This window comes from Sus scrofa, chromosome 2, assembly GCF_000003025.6.
Source record: "Sus scrofa isolate TJ Tabasco breed Duroc chromosome 2, Sscrofa11.1, whole genome shotgun sequence".
In the NCBI taxonomy this organism is placed as follows: Eukaryota; Metazoa; Chordata; class Mammalia; order Artiodactyla; family Suidae; genus Sus; species Sus scrofa.
In genome coordinates, this window is record NC_010444.4 from 61,526,015 (window position 1) to 61,549,196 (window position 23,182).

The following is a 23,182-nucleotide window of genomic DNA, read 5'->3' on the forward strand; positions in this document are numbered from 1 at the left end:
TATTTGGAAACAGGATCTTTGAAGATGTAATTATTAAGGATCTCATGATGAAGTCATCATGGATTTAGGGTGTTCTCTAAACCCAGGGGTCTTTACAAGAGAATTGGAGAGGATGCACAGAGACACAGAGATGGCCATGTGAAGATGGAGGCAGAGATTGAAGTGACTCAGCCACATGCCAAAAAACAAGGATTGCCACAGCCACCAGAATCCAGGAGACAAGCATAGGACAGATCCCACCTCAGAGCTTCCAGAAGGCATCAATCCTGTCAACACCTTGATTTTAGACATCTGCCCTACAGAACTGTGAAAGAACATATTTGCACTGTTTTAGGCCACTCAATTTGTGGTACTCTGTTACAGTAGCCATGGTAAACTTATAGACCAAACCAAGATTATGCAGCAAAGAAGTAGAAACATTTTTTTAAATGACAGCTGGTGTCATTCCAAATTTCCTGCTTTTCTTTTCAGATCTTACTTTGCAACAAAAAGTTATATATTTTTCATGTCTTGCTTCTCTAAGTAAACCACTGACTTTCCTGCCCCAATCATGTCATGTTGTTTATTTCCTCTATTTGATAATTTTCTTATTGCCTGGCCTGGGGAAGAAGCCACCCTACCAGTCATGGGTCCATAGTCCTCTCGGATGCCCTTGCCCTATTGCTTTGCTGGTCATTCACCTGGTTCTGATATGATGATTCTTTCAGCTGATTGGTCAATAGTCCTCCTAGTTCCTGCCTTGAGAAGAAACCATGCAAGTTGGCTTTGGTTTACCTTCAAGAAATGTTGATTTGTCTGGGACACAATGTGAACTCAATACTGCTGGCCTTGGTACTTTGGATCCTCTACCTCTGAAGACCATGTGCCATCTCCCTAATGTCTTCCCTGCTAAAGGGCCTCTTCCTTCCCTCACACACTCAACACTGTGTTTTCCTGACCTCACTCCCTTCTAGACTTACCAGGTAGTCACCTTGATAATGATGCAATCACAGAGGAGCACATTCTTACATTACTGATTTTGGAATCTCCTGTAAGGAACTTCTCCAATAGGAGAGTGATCCCCTATGTCATGGTTTGCCTTGAGCATTGGAGACATTTTTTCTCTAGGACAATTTAGGAAAAAGATATTTCCCTTCACTAAACCCATCTTCTCCAGTATGTCAGGCAGGAAGAACTGGATAGAGAAAAGTCTTGGATTTGGGTGGGTTATCTCCCTGTTCTTAATCAGCTCCCCACATCTTAGGATGAAGAGTCCCTCCAACCAATTTTTTGAGTTGATTAAAAAAATACTTCCTTTTCACATTTTCCTTATCACCACTTGCATTTCAGATCTGTAGCCCTTTGCTGAAAACGAGAGATGGGAGAAGAGGTATTGAGGTTGGATCACTTCCTCTTGCCAATAAAACCTTCACAGCATTTCCTACCTATGATGGAGCATGAAAAAACCCTTTCTTCATGAAACATAGGAAGCCTATGGCATGAAAATGCTTTAATTTCTTTTAAATCAGAAAAATGATATGTGTCTTTATACCAAAAATAATCTTTAAATAAAAAATTTAATTTTTTTTTTTTTTTGTCTTTTGTTGTTGTTGTTGTTGCTATTTCTTGGGCCGCGCCTGCGGCATATGGAGGTTCCCAGGCTAGGGGTTGAATCGGAGCTGTAGCCACCGGCCTACACCAGAGCCACAGCAACGCAGGATCCGAGCCACGCCTGCAACCTACACCACAGCTCACGGCAACGCCGGACCGTTAACCCCCTGAGCAAGGGCAGGGACCAAACCCGCAACCTCATGGTTCCTAGTCGGATTCGTTAACCACTGCGCCACGACGGGAACTCCAAAAAATTTAATTTTTTTAAATGAAGGAAGGTGAAAAAAAAAAAAGAGAAACAAAAGTGCCTCTGACTCATACTGCATTCTAGCCTTTTGCTCTCTTTGATAGTTTTGTAATCAAATAATGAGTTACTTGAGGGAATAGTTTACAACTATTTTCCCTTTTATTGTCTATTTGACACTCATTCACAAACACAGCACCAGGTGCATAGCAAATACTCCATAAGCATTTATGAATGAATAAAGTCTTCAAGGGAAATACTTAGTGTGATAACACATCTAAGGTGACAAAGGGATTAATGGATAGAAATGGGAGCTGAATACTTTCCTACTCTAGTTGTATTCTTTCTGCTCTGTCAGTTGAACTGAGGTTTGGTTCCTTATGCCCTGGCTTTCCAAGCTAACCTGATTTGATCTCTGAAAACAGCTTTAGGGTGTTAGGGTTTTAGACTATTCCTGGAAGGGGAGCTGAAATTGTCTCTGAGCTGCTCCAGGGAGTGTGTTCAAAGTCCAATCTTTCAGCAATGGTCAAGCTGCAGCTTCTATAGAAATTCAAGTGTGTACATTAAAATAGATGACTTCCCCTAAGGGTCTGGCATACTTAGGCTCATGGCCATGTTGGTCAACTGAGATAAATAGTCAGAGGCCTATCTGCAAGCTAGGAAAGATTAAGAGGCATACCTAATCTCTCTTTCTCTCCAAATGACTGCATATACTCAAAATTTGTGTGATCATAAAAATGATACAAAAGGAGATCTCTTGTGGTGCAGTGGATTGAGGATCTAGCATTGCCATTGCAGTGGCTTGGGTCACTGCTGTTGTGTGGGTTCGATCCCTGGCTTGGGAACTTCTACATGCTGTGGGTGTGGCCAAGAGAAAAATAAAATAAAAATGTTATAAAACCATAGCCCCTGAGAGTCTTTCTTGCCACCAATATCTCCTCTCTAATCCTGCCTAGATTCCAGAAAGCCCCCATAAACTCTGGGGTTCCAAATTCTCACCTCTATTTTCCCAGTGTCCAAGAGGGCCCCTCACAGCCATTACATGCACTTCAATTCTTATCCTGGGATGCCTTCTTGATTTATCCCTCCCTGGGATCCAGCACTTTTGGTTAATTAGACTTGCCTTGGTCTGTGGGGTGACTGACATAATTCTCTGAGGATAGAGGCTCTGGAGGACAGTATTGCATCAGAAAGCTTCTTTTACTCCTTTTTTTTTTTTTTTTTTTTTTTTTGGTGAGAGAGAAAATTATCAGCTCTGGGAGTTAGAGCCCTTGAGATTGGAATTATCTCAGGAGATACATTTTCCTCTTGATTTCAGGAAGATGGGAAACACTGTGATGGGTAACTGAACTTTTCAGGGAATCTAAATCCAAGCAGTTGTGTCAGATAACTCATAAGTCTTTGTTTGTCATGTTGTGAGAGATGGGGGTATGATGATCTCTTTTAAGATTCACTCTTTTTAAAACATTTTTTATTATGGTTGATTAACAATGTTCTGTCAATTCCTGCTGTACAGCAAAGTGACCCAGTTATACATACATACATACATATATATATATACATACATACATACATATATATATATATATATATATACATACATACATACATTCTTTTTTTTTCACATTATCTTCCATCATGTTCCATCACAAGTGATTGGATGCAGTTCCATGTGCTGTACCGCAGGACCTCATTGCTTATCCATTCCAAATGCAATAGTTTGCATCTACAAACCCTAAACTCCCAGTCCATCCCAATCCCTCCCCCTCCCCCTTGGGAGCCACAAGTTTGTTCTCCATATCCATGAGTTTGTTTCTTTTCTGTAGATCAGTTCATTTGTACCATATTTTAGATTCCACATATCATATGGTATTTGTTTTTCTCTTTCTGACTTCACTTAATATGAGAATCTCTAGTTCCATCCATGTTGCTGCAAATGGCATTATTGTGTTCTTTTTATGGCTGAGTAGTATTCTGTTGTGTATATGTATCACATCTTAATCCATTCATCTGTGGCTGGACATTTAGGTTGTTTACATATCTTGGCTATTGTGAATAGTGCTGCAATGAACATAGGGGTGCTTGTATCTTTTTGAATGAAAGTTTTGTCTGGATATATGCCCAGGAGTGGATTGTTCACTCTTTAAAATATGTAATACAGTATTACTAACTATAGTCACTAAGCTGCATACTTAGATTCCATGACTTATTTATTCTATAACTGGAACTTGGATTTGTTTCAATCAATTATGGCAAGACACAGAGACATGGAAATGACTGTCATAAATGAAGTTTTTACTCATACTGCTCCAGAAACAGGAGGCATGGCATACCTTGCAGAGCCACATGGGGAAGAACCAGGGTCAGTCAGGAGGCAGAGGGAGAGAGAAGGAAACATGGATAAGAGCCTCTAAGGTGGTCCCTGTGGGGAGGAACAAGTGAGGTAGGGTAAGGAGGCTTATGGTTGGCTAATTTGAATAATTTTGGCAGGTTCTAGAGCATAGCGGCTTTCCCTAGTTGTCTGGTACCTGGCCCTGGCAGGTAAGTAGTAAAATATAAGAACCAGATAAAGGAGGTATAAGAGCTAGATAAAGGAAGGTACCTGTGCCTGAAGCTACGGAACTAGATAAGGGAGGTAGCTGGGGGTTTGGACTTTGAATTTGTTGGTTTGCATATGAAAGTTATCCCTCTGGGTGAGGTGTTTGCTATCTTCAGAAACTGCCTAGTCTCTCCAGGATTATCAATAGATGTCAAAACATCAGAAAATAAAGAAAATAAAAATGTATGATTACTGCAGAATGCAAATTAAATAACTGCCAACTGCTTACTAAAAGAAGGATAATGTATATCAGCTTTAGCTTTAATTTCATACAATTAGAGTTTAAAACCTACCATAGGCTTATACTTACTTGTAGGCATCAGGCAAGCATTCTTTATCTTTTCTTTATCGAATAATAAATTTAACTAATTCCCCCCTTTTTTTCTTTTTAGAGCCACATCTGTGGCATATGGAAGATCCTGGGCTGGGGGTTTTATTGAAGCTGCAGTTGCAAGCCTAAACCACAGCCACAGCTAGGCTAGATCTGAGCCCCATCTGTGACATATGCCAAAGCCCCCAAATGGTGGGATCACTCTGGACTTGCTCACCGTTGTATATGCACAGTCTGGCAACTAATAGGTACTCAGTAATACTTGCTAAAAATCCCCAAGCAGATAAACTCTTTCATTATAACTCCATGGAAAGCCTCAGAGCTACAAGATCCTTCTGAAATGTAAATGGCTACCCCCTAATTTCTCTGAAATTCATTTGCAGGCATGGTTTGCCTCACAGGAACCCACCTGTACTTGTGAGTGTGTCATATCCAGTATCCCTTATGAAAAAGAGTGTCATCTGTTGACTCTGGGGTTATGGAGCAAGTTGCACTGACTCAGACCCCTGGCTGTCTGCTTAGGCCACCATGAGCCACTGTCCCCTGCTTGCTGCCCAAGTACCCTGTCATATTTGCCTTCTTCTATTCCTCAAATGGACAATTATCTTCCTACCTCAGGTCCTTTGCATATGCTATTTCCTTTGCCTGGTACACTCTTTCCTCTCCCTCTCCCCGTAGAGCAAAAGTCTAACTAAAATGCCACCTTCTCCATAAAGACTCCTCCTACTCTGCCCCACTCTTTATGAATTTGGTCACTGGGTTTTCACAGCCCTCAGTCTTCCCTTCATCCCACTTCTTATTCTTGTCTAAATACAGTTACTTATCTGCTTCTGCCCTCTACTGTAATGTCCATAAGAACAGGTATGCCTGTCCTAGTCATTGTGGTCTCCCCAGAAATGGGCTCAGATGATCCCTGTATATCTGTTGAATACATGGTTTCTGGTGCTAGACTTTCTGTGATCTGGATGTCAGAGTTATCTCATGCAGAGTCTGGTTAGTTTGATAAGCTGGTCATGCTTGTCAAACTAACCAGCTAGAATGTCCAGTTCTGATTTTTCCTAGTTATTAAAGAGAAGATCAAGTGTGAACTTTTTTCCTTTATTTTAAATATATTATTTTCTTTAATTTTTATTAATTTTATTTATTTTTTTTAGGGCCACACCCACAGCATATAGAGGTTCCCAGGCTAGGGGTCTAATTGGAGCTACAGCTGCTGGCCTACACCACAGCCACAGCAACGCAGATCCAAGCCACATCTGCTACCTACACCACAGCTCATGGCAATATCGATCCTTAACCACTGAGCGAAGCCACGGATTGAACCTGCAACCTCAATAATTGGAATCATTTCTGCTGAGCCACAACAGGAACTCCTAAAAATTTTAAATTATAGTTCATTTACAATGTTGTGCCAATTTCTGCTGTACAGCATAGTGACCCAGTCACAAATATATATATTCTTTTTCTCATTATCTTCCATCATGTTTTATCCCAAGATATTGGATATAGCTTCCTCTGCTACACAGTAGGACCTCATAGCTTATCCATTCTAAATGTAATAGTTTGTTATCTACTAACCCCCAACTTCCCGTCCATCCCATTCTCTCTCCCCTTCCCCTTGGCAATCACAAGTCTCTTCTCTAAATCTGTGAATCTGTTTTTTTTTTTCCTTTGTAAATAGGTTCTATGCCATATTTTAGATTACACATATGTGATATATGGCATTTCTCTTTTTATTTCTGACTTCACTTAATATGAGACTCTCTAGTTGCATCCATGTTGCTGTGAACAGCATTATTTCATTCTTTTTTTTAAAAGACTGAGTAGTATTCCATTTTATGTATGTACCCATCTTCTTTGTTTGTTTGTTTGTCTTTTTTTTTTTTTTGCTATTTCTTGGGCCACTCCCACGGCATATGGAGGTTCCCAGGCTAGGGGTCGAATCGGAGCTGTAGCCACCGGCCTACGCCAGAGCCACAGCAATGCGGGATCCGAGCCGCGTCTGCAACCTACACCACAGCTCACGGCAACGCCGGATCGTTAACCCACTGAGCAAGGGCAGGGACCGAACCCGCAACCTCATGGTTCCTAATCGGATTCGTTAACCACTGCGCCACGACGGGAACTCCCTGTACCCATCTTCTTAACCCATTTATCTGTTGTTGCCATGTCTTGGCTATTGTGAATAGTGTCATAACGAACATAAGGGTTCATGAATTATAGTTTTGTCCAGATATATGCCCAGGAGGGGGATTGCTGGATCATATGGTAGTTCTCTCTTTAGTTTTGTGGGGTACCTCCAGACTGTTTTCCTTGGTGGCTGTAGTAATTTACATTCTCACCAACAGTTTAGGAGTGTTCCCATTTCTCTACATCATCTCCAACATTTGCGATTTTTAGACTTATTAATTATGGCCATTCAGACTGGTGTGAGGTGGTACCTCATAATAGTTTTGATTTGCATTTTTCTGATACTTAGCAATGTTGAGCATCTTTTCATGTGCCTACTGGTCCATCCATTTGTTTTTTGGGAAAAATATGTTTAGGTCTTTTGCTCATTTTTCAGTTGGTTTGTTTGTTTCGTTGTTATTGTTGTTGAGTTATTTGTATATTTTGGAGATTAAGCCCTTGTCAGCTACATCCTTTGCAAAGATTTTCTCTCATTATGTGTGTTGCCTTTTTTTTAATGGTTTCCTTTGCTGAGCAAAATCTTTGAGTTTAATAGGTCCCATTGGTTTATTTTTGTTTTTATTGTCATTATTCTAGGAGGTGGATCAAAAAAGATACTGCTGTGATTTATGTCAAAGTATGTTCTGCCTATGTTTTCATCTAGGAGTTTTATAGTACCTGGCCTTACATTTAGGTCTTTAATCCATTTTGACTTTATTTTTGTGTATGGTGTTAGAGAATGTTCTAATTTCATTCTTAAACATGTAGCTGTCAAGTTTTCCCAGCACCACTTATTGAAGGGACTGTCTTTCCTCCACTGTATGTTATTGCCTCCTTTGTCATAGATTAGTTAACCACAGGAGCTTGGGTTTATTTCTGAGCTTTCTATCCTGTTTCACTGACCTATATTTCTGTTTTTGTGCCAATACCGTTCTGTTCTGATGACTGTAGCTTTGTAGTATAGTCTGAAGTCAGAAAAACTGATTCCTCTAGTTTTCTTTTTCAGTATTGCTTTGGCTATTTGGGGTCTTTTGTGTTTCCTTACAAATTTTACAATATTTGTTCTAGTTCTGTGAAAAATGTCCTTGGTAATTTGATAGGGATTGCACTGAATCTGTATATTGCCTTGGGTAGTATAGTCATTTTGACAATATTGATTCTTCCAATCCAAGAACATGGTATATGTTTCCATCTGTTGGTGCTGTCTTTGACTTCTTCTTCTTCTTTTTTTTTTTCTTGTCTTTTTGCCATTTCTTGGGCCGCTCCCATGGTACATGGAGGTTCTCAGGCTAGGGGTCGAATCAGAACTGTAGCCACTGGCCTACACCAGAGCCACAACAATGCAGGATCCGAGCTGCATCTGTAACCTACACCACAGCTCATGGCAACTCTGGATCCTTAACCCACTGAGCAAGGCCGAGGATCAAACCCTCAACCTCATGGTTCCTAGTTGGATTTGTTAACCATTGAGCCATGATGGGAACTCCTGTCTTTGACTTCTTTTATCAGTGTCTTACGGTTTTCAGAGTACAGATCTTTTGTCTCTTTATGCAGGTTTATTCCTAGGTATTTTATTTTATTTTTGATGTGACTGTAAATGGGATAGTTTCCCTAAATTCTCTTTCTAATCTTTCATTGTTAGTATATAGAAATGCAGTTGATTTTTGTGTATTAATTCTGTATCCTACAAATTTACCAAATTCATGAGCTCTAACAGTTTTCTGGTAGTGTCTTTAGGGTTTTCTAGGTATAGTATCATGTCATCTGCAAACTGTGATTGTTTTACTTCTTTTCCGGAAGTTTGCTTTTTCTACTCACCATTGCATAGCCTCAGAAAATAAGGCATCTACTGAGTAAGCCATTGACCAAAGAATTGAAGAGCCCTTCAACTCAACTTAGGTGTTCAATCCTTAGAGGGAATTTTATCTTATAAATTTATGATATGCTTGGTATGTGCTAAAGATCACTGGGACCCAGAGTCCATTTCTAAGAGGTTCTGGAAAAGGGTGAGAGGCAGGGACATACATAAATCATTCTAATACTGCAAGATAATACAATGGAGATAAACACAATGAAGATGTGAAAAACTCAAGATAAAATGATGCCCAAAAGGAAATCTGGCAACAATAGGCATAAACACTAAATTTATCAGATTCATATATTAGGGATCATCTTGATCTCAGCACACCCAATAACTCAAGGCCTGGAGCAGTGGAGGAAAGTAGGTGGGGAATGTAATTGTTGAGATAGGGATGGGGTCTAACTCACCTCTTCATCTGCAGCCCTGAGAACAGGCTGGGCACACAGCAGGGGCTGAAGAATGTTTGGGGAATGAAATAACTTGGATTACCATGCACTGGTCATGCCCTGGGTCAAACCCAGTGGAGAGACCAAGAGATACATGGGTCCTGCCTGGGAGAAAAGCTGAGCAAGTTACAAGTCTGCAGTTCAAAATGACTTTGGTTACATGTTATTGTTTCTCTAGTGGAGACACACTGCTGGGCATGTAATAGGCCCTCAAAAAATGTTTCTGCAACAAAATGAGAGTCCATAGTTAAAGAAAAAATTTTAAATGAGGTTAGAGGGAGGGGAGATCTCTTTGGTCAAGCACCTACTCTGTGCCAATCTCCTCATGTGCATTGTGTCTCTTATCTGTATAATTCAGCCCCATTTTACAAAAGAGAAAATCCCAGAGAGGCCAAGAGATGCATCCTGGTCACAGGGACCCCTCCAGGCAAGATTGCAAGATGCGTCTTAACTGTGACATTGGTTTCCTGTCCTCTGTCTCTAGGCTTAATATTGACTCCATTCTGTGACTTCAGTCCTATTTCCTAACCTCTGGCCACACAGAAGCAGCAGAAAGGATTCTTTTTCCTAAGTCTTTGCTCCATTTCTTGGCTGGACATCTGTCCTCTGATGTCCTTTAGTGATATGGACTGTGCCAAAAAAATTCCCTCAAATTCTTGGTCTTCTACTCTCCCCTGGGATACAGATTAAGGAGAAGTATTGACTGGACCCTCAGTTCAGGCTGGCATCTGCTCTTGCCATCTAAGCTGCTCCAGCCTCTTCCCAACCTCTCTTTCAAGCCCACTCTCCTCCTAGAAGTTCGAGGGATGATTCTAAGGTGCTGTCAAACTCCTTCTCAATTTGGCTACTTCTTACCTCTTAGCCTCCTCTAACTCCATTTTGGATATTTCTTCATGTCTCTGCTCATGCTGATTCCTCTGCCTGGAATTTATTTCCTGTTACCATGTGCCAAGGACTCTTCTTTATCCTTCAAAGTTCAGTTCAGATGTCACTTCCCAATTTATTTGCCTGTACTACAAAGTCTCAAGGGCATCAGGCTGTCCTTCACTTGTTATTGCTTAAATGCATATTTATTTAATATGTACTATGTACAGGAAACTTCTTGGTGCTGGAAACACAGCATGAAACCAGTAAGACACCATCCCTGCCCTCAGGACTTCACAGTCTCACATAAGACTCCAACCCAACACCTTATATGGTATAGGTATAACCAGGCAAAATTAGGAGACAGAAAGACACCTAACTTGGCCATGTTTGGGGATATCATGGAAGGCTTCTTGGAGGAGGTGACATGTGATCTGAGACTAGATGATTGAGGAAGATGGGAATGAGGAGTAGGTATGTCTAGGTACCTGGGGTCAGAGGGAGTCTGGCAGGTTCAAGAAATTGAAAATGATCCCTTCTTATTTTCCACTAGAGATAAAAGTGGGAGTGCCATGTTGGAAAGGGGGAGGGAGTTGAAATTGGAATTGGAGAAGCTAAGACAGACCAGACTGCACAAAGCCTTGCGAGATGCTGTGAAGGAGCCCAGGTTCTAAGTGGGGGAACAATATTATCTGGTTTGTGCTGTGGGATCCTTCCGGTATTGTGTAGGAAGTGAATGCAGAGGTGAGAGCTGAAGCAGAGAACTGTGCCAGGAAGGATGCTGTAGTGGGTTGAAATAGTGTCCGTCAGAAGTTAATGTCCTCTTGGAACCTCTGAATGTGACCTCATTTGGAAATAGGGTCTTTGCAGATGATATTAGTTAGGGATTTAAAAAATGAAATCATCCTGGTTTCAGGTGGGCTCTAAATGGATGCCATGACAGGTGTCCTTATAAGAGGAGAAGACATACAGAGAAACAAGAAGTCTGTTTGAAGACGTAGGCGGAGATTAGAGTGATGCAGTCAAGGGGGGCCTACAGACATCAGGAAGGAAACATAGAGCAGATTCTCTGTCGGAACCTCTAGAAGGAACCACCTCTATTGATACCTTGATTTTGGACTTCTGGCTTCTAGATAGAATAAATTTCTGTTGTTTTTAAGCCATGTAGTTTGTGGTCAATTATTCATCAGCCCTAGAAAACTGATCTAAAGGCTGATACTGTTTTCCAGGTTATATGTGCTTGCACCCACCAGGCTGGGGTCTAGAACATGAGAAATGGGAAGAGAGCAGACACTGAGCTACATTTTGACCCAAGAGCCTGGAAGCCTGGTTCTTCGTAGCTGTAAGGGCCTGGCACTGTCTCCTCATTCCCCTTCTAGACCTTCAGCCTGAACAGCTTGGGTCCAAGACAGGGTGATTTAGAGATTCCATCTCTAACCTAGGCTCCTCTGCTTTCCATGGGAGCCAGACACCAGCCCCTTTGCCACTACACTCACGGTAGATGGAAACTGGTATTTTCCAACCTAACTGAGTGCAGGCCTGGTTTGAGAATCATGTGCTGTCCTCTTTGGCCATACCAAGGATGCCTTTTAAGGGGTATGGATGGAGCTTGTGATTTGGAGATGGCCTGTCTACACAGGACCCTCCCAGAAAGAGAAGGGGCCCCTGGGGGTTGAGAGACTAGGGCAGTAGTACAGGCCTCCATTTCTGTTTCTTTCCTGGTCCAGTTAGGGACAGTCTTGTCACTTCCATGTCTCAACCTAACCATCCTCTTTAGTACCACAGAATAGCCCAGCTTCTAAGAGCATAGGGGGCTGTCGGGGAAGGTTTGGAGGCTGTGTATACCCCGTGGGCTGATCTCGAGGTAGTCCGATGTGACCTGAAGACTCACCAAGTTGTTGTCCCTGTCCCCTGACTCGGTCCTGAGGGAGCCCCTCTAGCATCCCACAGCTGGGTCCTCTGAGATACCTTTGGAAAGAGCCTCTGGAGGAGAAAGATATAGTGAGCAAGTGGCCTCCCACCCTGCCCACCTCTTCTGAGCTCCTTGTGTGAGTGAGGGGGCCAGGGCTCCCTCTACCTCCCAGTTACAGTACTCTAGTAGTACTGTAGCCAATAGAGGGGAGTGGGTGCCCCTGGATGCCTTCCTGGAGAAGGTGATGTAAGCACAGGATAGGAGAAGGGCTGTGGGTAACAGAATTGCTTTGTGTGGATTTTAGCATCAGGAATCCAGCTAAACAAAGCTTAGGGCAAGCAGTACCCCAGCAAAGGCTTTTGACTCCTGAATCACACACCTAGGCTCTGCTGAAAGCTCACACCCATGTGCATTTGTGCACACTTGGCTATGGGGCAGGTCAGAGTGAAAGTTGCCCACCAGGGACACAGGTATTAGTCATCTTCTTTCTGTTTCTGCTGTGTTGTACTGTGAGGGTGTAGGTCTGTGTGCACCTCCAGGTGTGCTGGAGACTGGGACTCTCTGCAGATGTGCATTCATCATTGTGGGCAGGGTCTCTGCATCTGTGTAAATTTACAGGTTTGAGAGCAGCCCCTGTACAGGAAGCCTGCTAGGATGCATATCTGGAGGAGGTAAGAATCTAAGGCACTTATGTGTATGTGTGTGTATGTGTGTAGAGTGTGAGGTGGTGTGCAATGATATGTAGTTGAGGGGAACATCCTTGTGTAGGTGTGTATGAGACACAAGGGGCACCTGGGTCCCACTATGTAGGAACAGGAAGCCATCCACCCCTGAGGAGAGATGTCCTGAGATGTCTCCCCTTCTGCTCTTACACATACCTGGGTGGAGGCTCAGAGGCTGCTTAAGGTGGGAGCCTAGAGGCTGAAATGGGGATGGTGTGTTCTCTCTCTCGGCTCAGGGCTGGCCCTGGGCATTCTGAGATTCTTCCTCTCCCTTTATGGGGACAAGCTGGGCTCTGATCCAGGGGAAAGCAGTGCAGAGGTGGAAGAGGGCTGAAGGAGGGTCATGTTGATTTATAAAAAATGAGGTAAAGTTCACAAAGTATAGACTTAACCATTTTAAGGTTTACATTTTGGTGGCATTTAGCACATTCACGATGTGCAGCTATTACCTCTATCAACTTGCAAAATATTTTCACCCCGCAAAAGGAAACCTTGTCTTATTAACAGCCATGCTCCATCTTCTCTGGCCCCAGCCTCTGATAACCATGAATCTGCTTGTATCACTGTGGATTTGCTTATATTAGGTATTTCATATTAATCAAATCAAGTCTTTGTTCCTGGCTTATTTTTTCCACACAGCATACATTTTTCAAGCTTCGTTCATCCTTTAGCATGTGCCAGTACTACATATTTTTTTGTCTGTGGAAAAAAACACATAACATAAAATATACCACCTTAACCATATTTTAGTATGCAGTTTGTTAGTGTTAAATCTATTCACCTTGCTATGTAACCAATTTCCAGATCTCTTTTTATCTTGCAAAACAGAAACTCTAAAGCTATTAAACAAAGCTCCCTATTTCCTGATCCCCTCAGTCCCTGGCAAGTGCCATTCTATTTTCTATCCCTGGCAAGTGCCATTCTATTGTCTATCCCTGGCAAGTGCCATTCTATTTTCTCTCTCTATGAATTTGACTACTTTAGAGACCCTATGTAGGTGGAATCATACAAGATTTCTTTTGGGGGAGACTGGCTGATTCCACTTAGGATATTGTTCCTGAGACTCATTTGTGTTGTAGGGTGTGCTGGAGGCTGGGACTCTCTGTCATGATTTTCTTCCTTTTAGAGCTGAATGATATTTCATTGTATGGGTAGACCTCATTTTGCTTATCCATTCTTCCAAGGATGGACATTTGGGTTGCTTCCACTTCATGGCTATTGTGAATAGTGCTGCTATGAACAGAGATGTGCAAATACCTTTTTGAGATCCTTCTTCTAATGCTTTTGCATACATATCTAAAGTGGGGTTACTGGATCAATGGTAGTTCTACTTTTAGTTTTTTTTTTTTTTGAGAAATACCCATATTGTTTTCTACAGCTATTGTGCCATTTTACAATTCCACTAACAGTGCACAATTTTTCTACATTCTTGCCATTTTAAATGGCACAAATCGGAGGCATTTAGTTCATTTACAAAATTGTGACACTCTCACCTCTATTTAGTTCCAAGATATTTCACCACCCCTAAAGGAATTCTTGAACCCATTAACCTTTACTCCTCATTCCAACTTACTCCCATTCCCTGACAACCACTAATGTATTTTCTATCTTGCTGTGTTTACCTATTCAGGATATTTCAAATAAATGGAAGCTTATAATATGTGGACTTTTGTGGCAGGATTCTTTCATTCAGCATAAATAAGGTCTTCAAAGTTCATCCATGATGTAGCATGTATCAGCACTTTATTTCTTTGTATGGCCAATCTGTATCCCATTGTACTGTGTGCTTGTAAATGTGCTGTTAGGTCTACAATGCAGGTACATAAGCAGAGAGAGCTGAGTGGGTTGAATAGTTTCCCTTTCAGGAGGAAGGGCATAGGTGTAGGATCTGGGAGCCAACCAGAATATGCCCTGGACTGAGGCTCTGGTGAGGAGCTCATGGATGGGAGCTTTGGTTCCTGAGGTCCAGAGTTGTTTAGCTGACTTGGAGAGTTCACTTAGGGAGTCCTGCATAGGTGTGATCCTCAGAAATGATGACACAAGTAAATGGCTCCTGGGAGACCAGGAGCCAAGAGAGCCCTTTCTGTTTTATTTTAGACATTTAGGAGTTGATACCCTGCAGCATGTTCATAGGCAGGAGAAAGGAAGAGGTAAGCTGCTGAGAGAGTGGTTTCAGGGCTTTGGCCATCCACAGTGTCAGAGGAAAGATGATGCTGGAATTATGTCAGAAGCTGTCGATAGTCACAGGGCCAATATAATCACCTGATAGGAAGGATGTGCAACAGCCAGCCCAGTAATGCTAGTAAAATATGACCATAATGTCAGTTAGCTTTCCTTGAGAAATTCCTCTATGCTGAGCATTTGGCATCATATCCCTTCAGAACCTGAAGGAAGTTCTCTGGTTATTTCAACACACAGTCAAGATCCGGGATTTTAACCCTGGGTCTCCGTGAACATCTTCTTGCTCTCTGTCATCGGTTAACTTCATCCATGATGCTCTTTGTTAACATGATTCATAATTTTGACATAATGGAATTGGTCTTTGCTTTCTTTTTTTCTTTTACAAGAGCCACTTCCTATTCCTAGGTCACAAAGATCCTACCCTACATCATTCTTTTTTTTTTAGGGCTGCTCCAGTGGCATATGGATGTTTCCTGGCTAGGGGTCGAATTGGAGCTACAGCTGCCTGCCTACACCCCAGCCACAGCCAACATGGGATCCAAGCCAAGTCTGTGACCTACATCACAGCTCATGGGAACACCAGATCCTTAACCCAAAGTGAGGCCAGGGATTCAACCTGCATCCTCATGGATACTAGTTGGGCTTGTCACTGCTGAGCCACAATGGGAAATAACTACATTATTGAGTTATGTTTTTATCTTTCATAGTTAGGTTGTTAATCCATCTTGATTGCCTTTTTGTGGAGTTATTGAGAATCCTGTTTTGTTTTTTATCTATATAGAGATATACTTTCCTCAACAACATCCCCTAAATGATTTGTCCTTTCCTGATTGATTTGTAGTATGACTTTAACCATATGTGGCTACATGTCTGAGGTCTTCTTTCTGAACCGCCGGTCTATTTATCTGTCTTTGCACAAATCTTACACTGCTCTATTTGCAGGGCTTTGTAGAATGCCTCACTATCTTAGAAGGCAATTGACATTCCCCACCTCCTTTCTCTTTTCACTTCAAGAATGACTTAATTATTTATGAATCATTATTCTGTAATAGAAACATTAAAGAAATCTTATATAATAGAAATATTGTATAATAAATTTAACATCTTTCTCAAAGAATTCAACTGGATTTTTTTTTTTTTAGGGCCATACCCATGACATATGGAGGTTCCCAGGCTAGGGGTCAAATTGGAGCTACAGCCGCTGGTCTATGCCACAGCCACAGCGACGCAGGATCCAAGCTATGTCTGCGACCTACACCACAGCTCACAGCAATGCCAGATACTTAACCCACTGAGCGAGGCCAGAGACTGAACCTGCAACCTCATGGTTCCTAGTCAGATTAATTTTCACTGCATCTCAATGGGAACTCCCAACTGAATTTTTTTGAGAAGAATACATTGAATGTATAGATTAAATTTGGGGGAGAATGAACATCTATGATATTGCCTTCCCATTTCATCCATTTATTATATCACCTAGTAGATTTTTTTTGGTAATTAGAGGTTTAATTGTTTTTTAAGGAGGTTTTTGTGCACTTAGTTAACTTATTTCTTAGGTGCCTGAAAGTTTTTGTGCTCCTTTGAGTGTTGTTTTTTTTTTTTTTTGACTTTTTGTTTTTAACTCATTTGAACTTAACAAAAAAGTGGGGTTAATAGATGCAGACTACTGCCTTTGGAGTGGATTAGCAATGAGATCCTGCTTTGTAGCACTGGGAACTATGTCTAGTCACTTAGGATGGAACATGACAATGTGAGAAAAAAGAATGTATACATGTATGTGTAACCGGGTCACCATGCTGTCCAGTAGGAAAAAAAATAAAAGGTAAAAAAAATGCAGAAAATTCTTGTGTTCCCTTCATACAACTTCTTCTAATGCCAGCATCTTACAGAACCCCACTACAATGATCAGACCTAGGAAATTAACATTTGTATGATACTATATAGCAAATTACAGTTCTTAGTTGAATTTTTCCAGTTTCCCCACTAATATCCTTTTTTTTCTGTTCCAGGACACAATCCTTTCATTTAGTTGTTATTTCAACTTTTCATTATCATTCTGTTCTTAATTTTCCTTTTATCCCAAAGATTAGTGAGTAATCTGCTACTATGACAATGTCAATGATACAATCTAAATCTGTGTTCCAAACATATGGGAACTTCCAAGTATCCTCTTCTTATGAATTTCCAATTTTATTCCAATATGGTCAGATCACTTCAGTCTTTGCAACATTGGCACTTGGGAATTTACCTTAACTTCCTTTGTTGTCTTCACACAAGGTCTTTCCTTTCCTTTTCCTTTCCTTTCCTTTCCTTTCCTTTCCTTTCCTTTCCTTTCCTTTCCTTTCCTTTCCTTTCCTTTCCTTTTTCTTTTCTTTTCTTTTCTTTTCTTTTCTTCTTTTCTTTTCTTTTCTAGTTTTTTGGCCATCCAGCAGTATATGGAGTTCTTGGGTCAGGATCAGATCCAAGCAGCAGATGTGTCCTAAGCCACAACTGTGGCAAGGCAGGGTCCTTAACCCACTGTGCCAGGCCAGGGATGGAACTTGTGTCCCAGTGCTCCCAAGATACCACAGCGGGAGATCCCACACAAGGTTGTTTTTCCAATGACAATTCCATGTTCTTAGTTTCTTGTTTTGTTTTGATTTGTTTTGCTTTCAGGTTTGTTCGAGGTAATGAACAGGGCTGTGGGCATGTTTTTGTGTTTTTGTATATGTTAAATTTACCTATATAAGTACATGTATATATTAGCTATGTATATTAACATATATTTACATATGTTAACTCAACTATTAAAGTGACAGAATTAAGTCTGAAAATAACAGTAATTGCCAAAAGGTAAATGTGTTTAAGTATCAATTAAAACAGAGATACAATCATAGGTTGCTCTATTTTAAGATTATCTGGTTCTGGTCATTTATGCCTGTCCTTAATCTTTTTTTTTTCCTTTGCTTTTTAGGGCCTCACTCATCCTCACTCATGGTATATGGAAGTTCCCAGGCTAGGGGTCAAATCAGAGCTGTAGCCACAGGCCTACACCCCAGCCACAGCAATGCAGGATCCGAGCTGTGTCTGTGACCTACACCACAGCTGACGGCAACGCCAAATCCTTAATCCACTGAGCGAGGCCGGGGATGGAACCTGCATCCTTATGGATCCTAGTCAGGTTCCTTAACTGCTGAGCCACGATGGGAACTCATGAGCTATCCTCCATCTTAATTTCTTGATTTCAGGTGCTGTGTAAGACATATTATGTGCATAATCTTCTGCAATGCTTGTCAGCAAGGGAGTATCAAGATCAATTTCCTTTGAGGGATAAGAAAACTAAGACTCAAAAAGATTGAGGGACCAACTTAACTCAGGTGTTTTTTAAGAACACTGTTTCAAAACAACTTCTCAAATTTTTTGAACTCAGGTGAATAATATGGTAGCCTTTCAAATAAAAAGGGAGAAAAAGCTGCACTTAATACTTACTAAGCCTTGTATACAGCCAGGAGTATAGGCAGCATATTGAGTATAATGATCAAAGGATTTACATTATTCTTTCAAAGATAGAACTCCAATCAGGAAGAGATTTTTTCCAATCAAAAATTTTATTAGCAATCCCAGCACAGTAATTTCTTTGAAAAAAGATTAGACTGCTGCCTTTTTCTTTAATTTTACATTTCTTTTTGGATAAGTAAATAAAGGCAATGGTGAGCTCTGAAGTAGGGACTCAATCCAGATATGGAGACTTGAGACAATCATTTCCTACCACTGGGATTTAAAAAAAGTAATAATAACAATTTATTCAATTCAAACTATATATCAGGACCTGTGCTAAGCACCTTAGATGCATGACCTTATTTAACCCTCAAGGCAGACTGTTATTACAAACATCCTTTTGCAGATAGATGGACTAACCATGGTTTCAAGAGGTAAAGGAGCCTCTCCAGGAAGTTGAGCGTAGAGCTTATTAGAGACTGAGTTCCTAACCATGGGCCTCCCTCCCTCTCTCCCATAACAGATATGGCTGCCCTTCAAGGTTTAACTACACATCTGTGTCTGAATTCATCCTCATCAGCTTCTCCACCTTCCCCCATCTTCAGATGATGTTCTTCCTGCTCTTCTTTCTGAGGTACCTGTTCATATTGCTGGGGGAACCTGCTCATCATGACCACCATCTGGAGGGAGCCTACCCTCCACACGCCCATGTACCTCTTCCTGTGCGCCCTCTCCTTCTCCAAGCTCCTCTATACATTTGCCGTCATCCCGTGCATGCTGCCCAACCTGCTCTCCAATGATTGCAACATCTCCTTCATGGCCTGTGCCAGCCAGATGTTCTTCTCCTTCACATTTGGCTTCACCCACTCCTTCCTGCTCACTATCATGGGCTATGACTGCTACGTGGCCATCTGCCACCCCCTGTGCTACAACGTGCTCACAAGCCTCAGTGGCTGGGCCTGCCTGGTGGCCTGGTCTGGGGTTGGGGGCTCAGTTGTTGGGCTGGTGGTAACAACGGCCATTTTCCAACTTACTTTTTGTGGGTCTAATGAGATCCACTATTTTGGCTGCCACATGCCACCTCTTCTGAAGTTGGCCTGTGGAGGCATCCCTGCTCTGGCTATTGGCATGGGCCTGGTGTGTATCTCAGCCCTGCTGGGCTGCGGTCTCCTCATCCTTCTCTCTTATGCCTTCATTGTGGCCACCATCCCGAGGATCCCCTCTGCTGAGGACCAGCACAAGGCTTTCTCCACTTGTGCATCCCATCTCACCATGGTGATCGTGCATTCTGGCTTTGCCTCTGTCATCTACCTCAAGCCCAAGGGTCCTCAGTCTCTGGAAGGAGACACGCTGATGGGCATCACCTACAGGGTGCTCACTCCCTTCCTCAGCCCCGTCGTCTTCAGTCTCAGGAACAAGGAGCTGAAGAACATCATGAGAAAAACCTTCCTCAGCAAATTCTATCCCTCTAGCATCTGAGTGGCCAGTGTGGAAGTGGTTTCAGAATATGGTAGAAGGATGACTATACTCTCCTCTGTCCAGTGGAGTTAATAATGATTACCTTGTAATATTGGCATAAAGATTTGTGTGTGACCACACTTATCACATAATAGGTGCTCAATAAATGTTAATGTGTTTTCTTCTTTCTCTCATGGCACATGTGTGAGATACTAGTTTTATTTTTCTTTTTAACAAATAACTTTATTGAGATATAATTCACATACCACAACATTCACCTATTTAAGGACTTGCCCTAAGGATGCAAAGCAAAACATGAGAGTTAATTTTCCTATGCCCACTCCAACAGTGTTAACAAACGTAAAAAATTTTTTCTTGTCCAATTGGATGAACAAAAGTTGAATCTCACAGTTACCTTCATTTAGCTTTATTCTTCTGAATTAGTTCAAGAGATATCTGAGAGCCTACCAGATGCTATGTAGGACTATAGCAGTAAACAAAACAAAACAAGAATCCTTAACCTCCTTCAAACAACCTTCTAGTGGACAGAGACAGACAGTATCCAATGAGCAGATATACGCCAGGTGGTAATAAGGACATGGGACTCAAGTAAAGCAAATCAAAAGAGAAGAGGATGTAGCCTGGGAGGTTTCTATTTCTTTCTATCATAGAAGGGCTCATTGATAGCGGAACAGATAAGACTCTAAGGAATTGAAATTTGAGTTGCTGTTTTCTGATATAAAACAATGTGAGAGAATGAACTTTTTGTGGGTGGGGGGAGAAGGAGAGTGTGATAATGAAACAGAGAAAGGGAGAAAGGGAATTGGAGAAAAATATAAAGAGAGGGAGGGAGGAGGGAGGGAAAGAGAAAGAGAAAGAAAGAATGATAGTTATAGCATGAATGTCCAAGGATTTAGGCATATTAAGCTCGAGATGCCTCCTAGATATCTACTTGGAGATACTGAGTAAGCAATTGGATAGGGATAAATACAGGAATTTGGGGATCACCCTATGTGCACAAGGTACATAAAGCCATGATACTAGATGAGATCCCCAGAGAGGACACTGATGAAGTCCAAGGACTGAATGGCTGCCTTGTGTTGGCTGTGTGAATGAACCATTAGTTTAACAGTCCTTTAAATGTGTGGAATATATCTATAAGATGTCCATCAAATTAAATAGGAAAATGGGAAGCAAGATTTAAACCCAGGTGATTCTTACCTCAAACACAGCTTCCCACACATTGTTTCCACTGCTTTGGAGGGCAATGAGGTGTCTCTCAGTAAACATAATAAGCCAGCATTCTGATTTGTTCAGTATTGTGCAGATTATATTAGTCCACACAAAACATATCTGTTAATCCATGATATCTTCCAAGCACCATGTGAGTGCTGGGTGTGATGATGAGAAAGACAGACAGATGTCCTGACTCCAGGAAGCTGATAGCCTAAGGAATCATAATAAGTTAGCAGAAGACATTGGGTTCCTGGCTCATTGTTGGTACCCAATCACATCCAGGTTCTCTTTCATTTGGATACCAGTAGGATCAGAGGTCAAGTTGGCCTTTAATGAAAAAAACAAAAGAAGCTAGCAAGCATTCTTATCCAGATTGGTTCTGCTGCTAAGGGAGAGGTGTACCTTGGCTCAGTGTGAAAGTCACTCAGGAGCTCCTGCAAAACCAAAACTTATTTTGAAATCATGTAATAGCTTGAATCTAAAGAAATATTCCATCAACGTCCCAAGGATGCATGCTCCAGTGAATGGGGGATTGCAGTTGTCCATCTCTGGTTTGAAATCTCCTAGGATGCTGGAGTGTTTGATTTGAAATCGGGATATTCTTCCATGGATGATGGACCCACAAAACCCACTGTTAGAAAACAACATGCGGAGTTTTTGGTGGAAGGGTCTGGGAATAAGAAAAGACCTACGCTGGAATCCTGACCTTACTAAGTTGTGTAATCTTGGATCAGTTATGCAACCATTTTGAGCCTCAGTTTCCCCTCTGTCAAGAGCAATAGTTGTGAGTTTATTTGTTTAGGTATCCCACTGTAGGCTGTAATGTGGCAATGTATATGAGAGGTAACAGGAAACATGCAGTGTAGTCTGTGAAGGAAGATCCTCCGGTTTCCTCAGTTTTGACCGGAATTTTTTCCCACATTTTCACATGTCACATTAACATGGATGTTTTTACTGCTCACGTTATAGAGAAAGATTGATTTAGATAAAAGGTCTGTTTTTGGAATAGACCTACCACCAGATATATATGCAAAGTGTATGTGCAAGCTATCAGGGAATCTCAGAAGGGCCTAGAGATCAGAGCTCACTCTGGGTCCATTGTCTCTGCTTGGCCCAGCAAACACTTGTTTGCCCAACATTTGCTTTTCCATCTTCATGTGAATTGCTTTCTTCCCCTTTGAAATCCCAAACCACTACCCCCAATATCCTCTTTATCTTGAGCTGAAGGTGGTATTTGAGGTGAGGTGCTATTAATATTAGCTTCTCCAGTTGCAGATCGGTGCTCAGAGAAGTCAATTCACTTCACAATTGTCACATATCAAGAAATGGGATGGGCCAGAATTTGAACACGAGCCTATCTGATACAAGTCTTAATTATTAAGGCCTTGGCTATTAAGTTCATTTTCAGATTGAGGAGAAAAATTACCAATTTTCACTGCTGGTCAGCTTGTCTCTACTTAAGAAAACAAATGAAAAAATCTTTAGCTATTGAATTGAAATGCTGTAATGGGTTCCCCATAGCAGACAATTAGTAGATCTCATCTGAACCTGCCAATCCAGCCTCACCCCAGTGATCTTATCAGCTGAGGGCCCTGAGCATCCATCCTAGGGGACATAGAGAGATGAAAATTCTAACACTGAGCAGCCTGCCTAACTCCACTGGCAAAATATTCCCTGGGAGCCAGTTTCAAGTTTCATTAGGGAAAAAGCCTCGGGATATTCTGTGATACCTGGGGGCTCATTAAAATTTTGCATACAACCCCAACTGCCACTTCAAATCTGGAAAATTTTTAAAAAAAATCCCTAAGTTTCAGGCACAGAGCTAAGGCAGATAAGGTCAGATGCATAGATTAGGGCTAAGGTGCAGACAGAGACACAGGTCGACCCCACTCTTGAGAAATGGTCCCTGGATACTTTTCCTACTTACTTTTCAGCCCAAACTTTGATTGGCAGCAAGAGCTATAAGTGGGAAATTAGAGGTGTTCTTCTCTTCCCCTAAGGCACAGATGTTCAAACAGCCATATGCTATAGCATTTGCCATGACACCCTGGGAAGCTGAACCCAAGACACACAAAGCAGCTAGTGTTGTATG

The 23,182-nt window shown here is 41.6% G+C and overlaps 1 protein-coding gene across 2 annotated transcripts in view; it reads left to right on the plus strand.

Annotated features, from left to right (window-relative positions):
• LOC100513462 (olfactory receptor 10H1-like) overlaps nt 1-20,038 on the plus strand; it is a 43,311-nt gene extending 23,273 nt beyond the window's left edge. Inside the window, exon 2 of one of the 2 annotated variants that reach the window (XR_001306993.2) lies at nt 1,330-1,526. Coding sequence is in view for 1 of the 2 variants with exons in the window: in XM_013994646.2 (XP_013850100.1) it covers nt 19,066-19,875 (810 nt within the window). In the remaining variant the exon portion in view is untranslated. Of the gene's footprint in view, nt 1-1,329; nt 1,527-18,919 lie in introns of those variants that run through there. The other variant, XM_013994646.2, reaches the window with a different exon arrangement.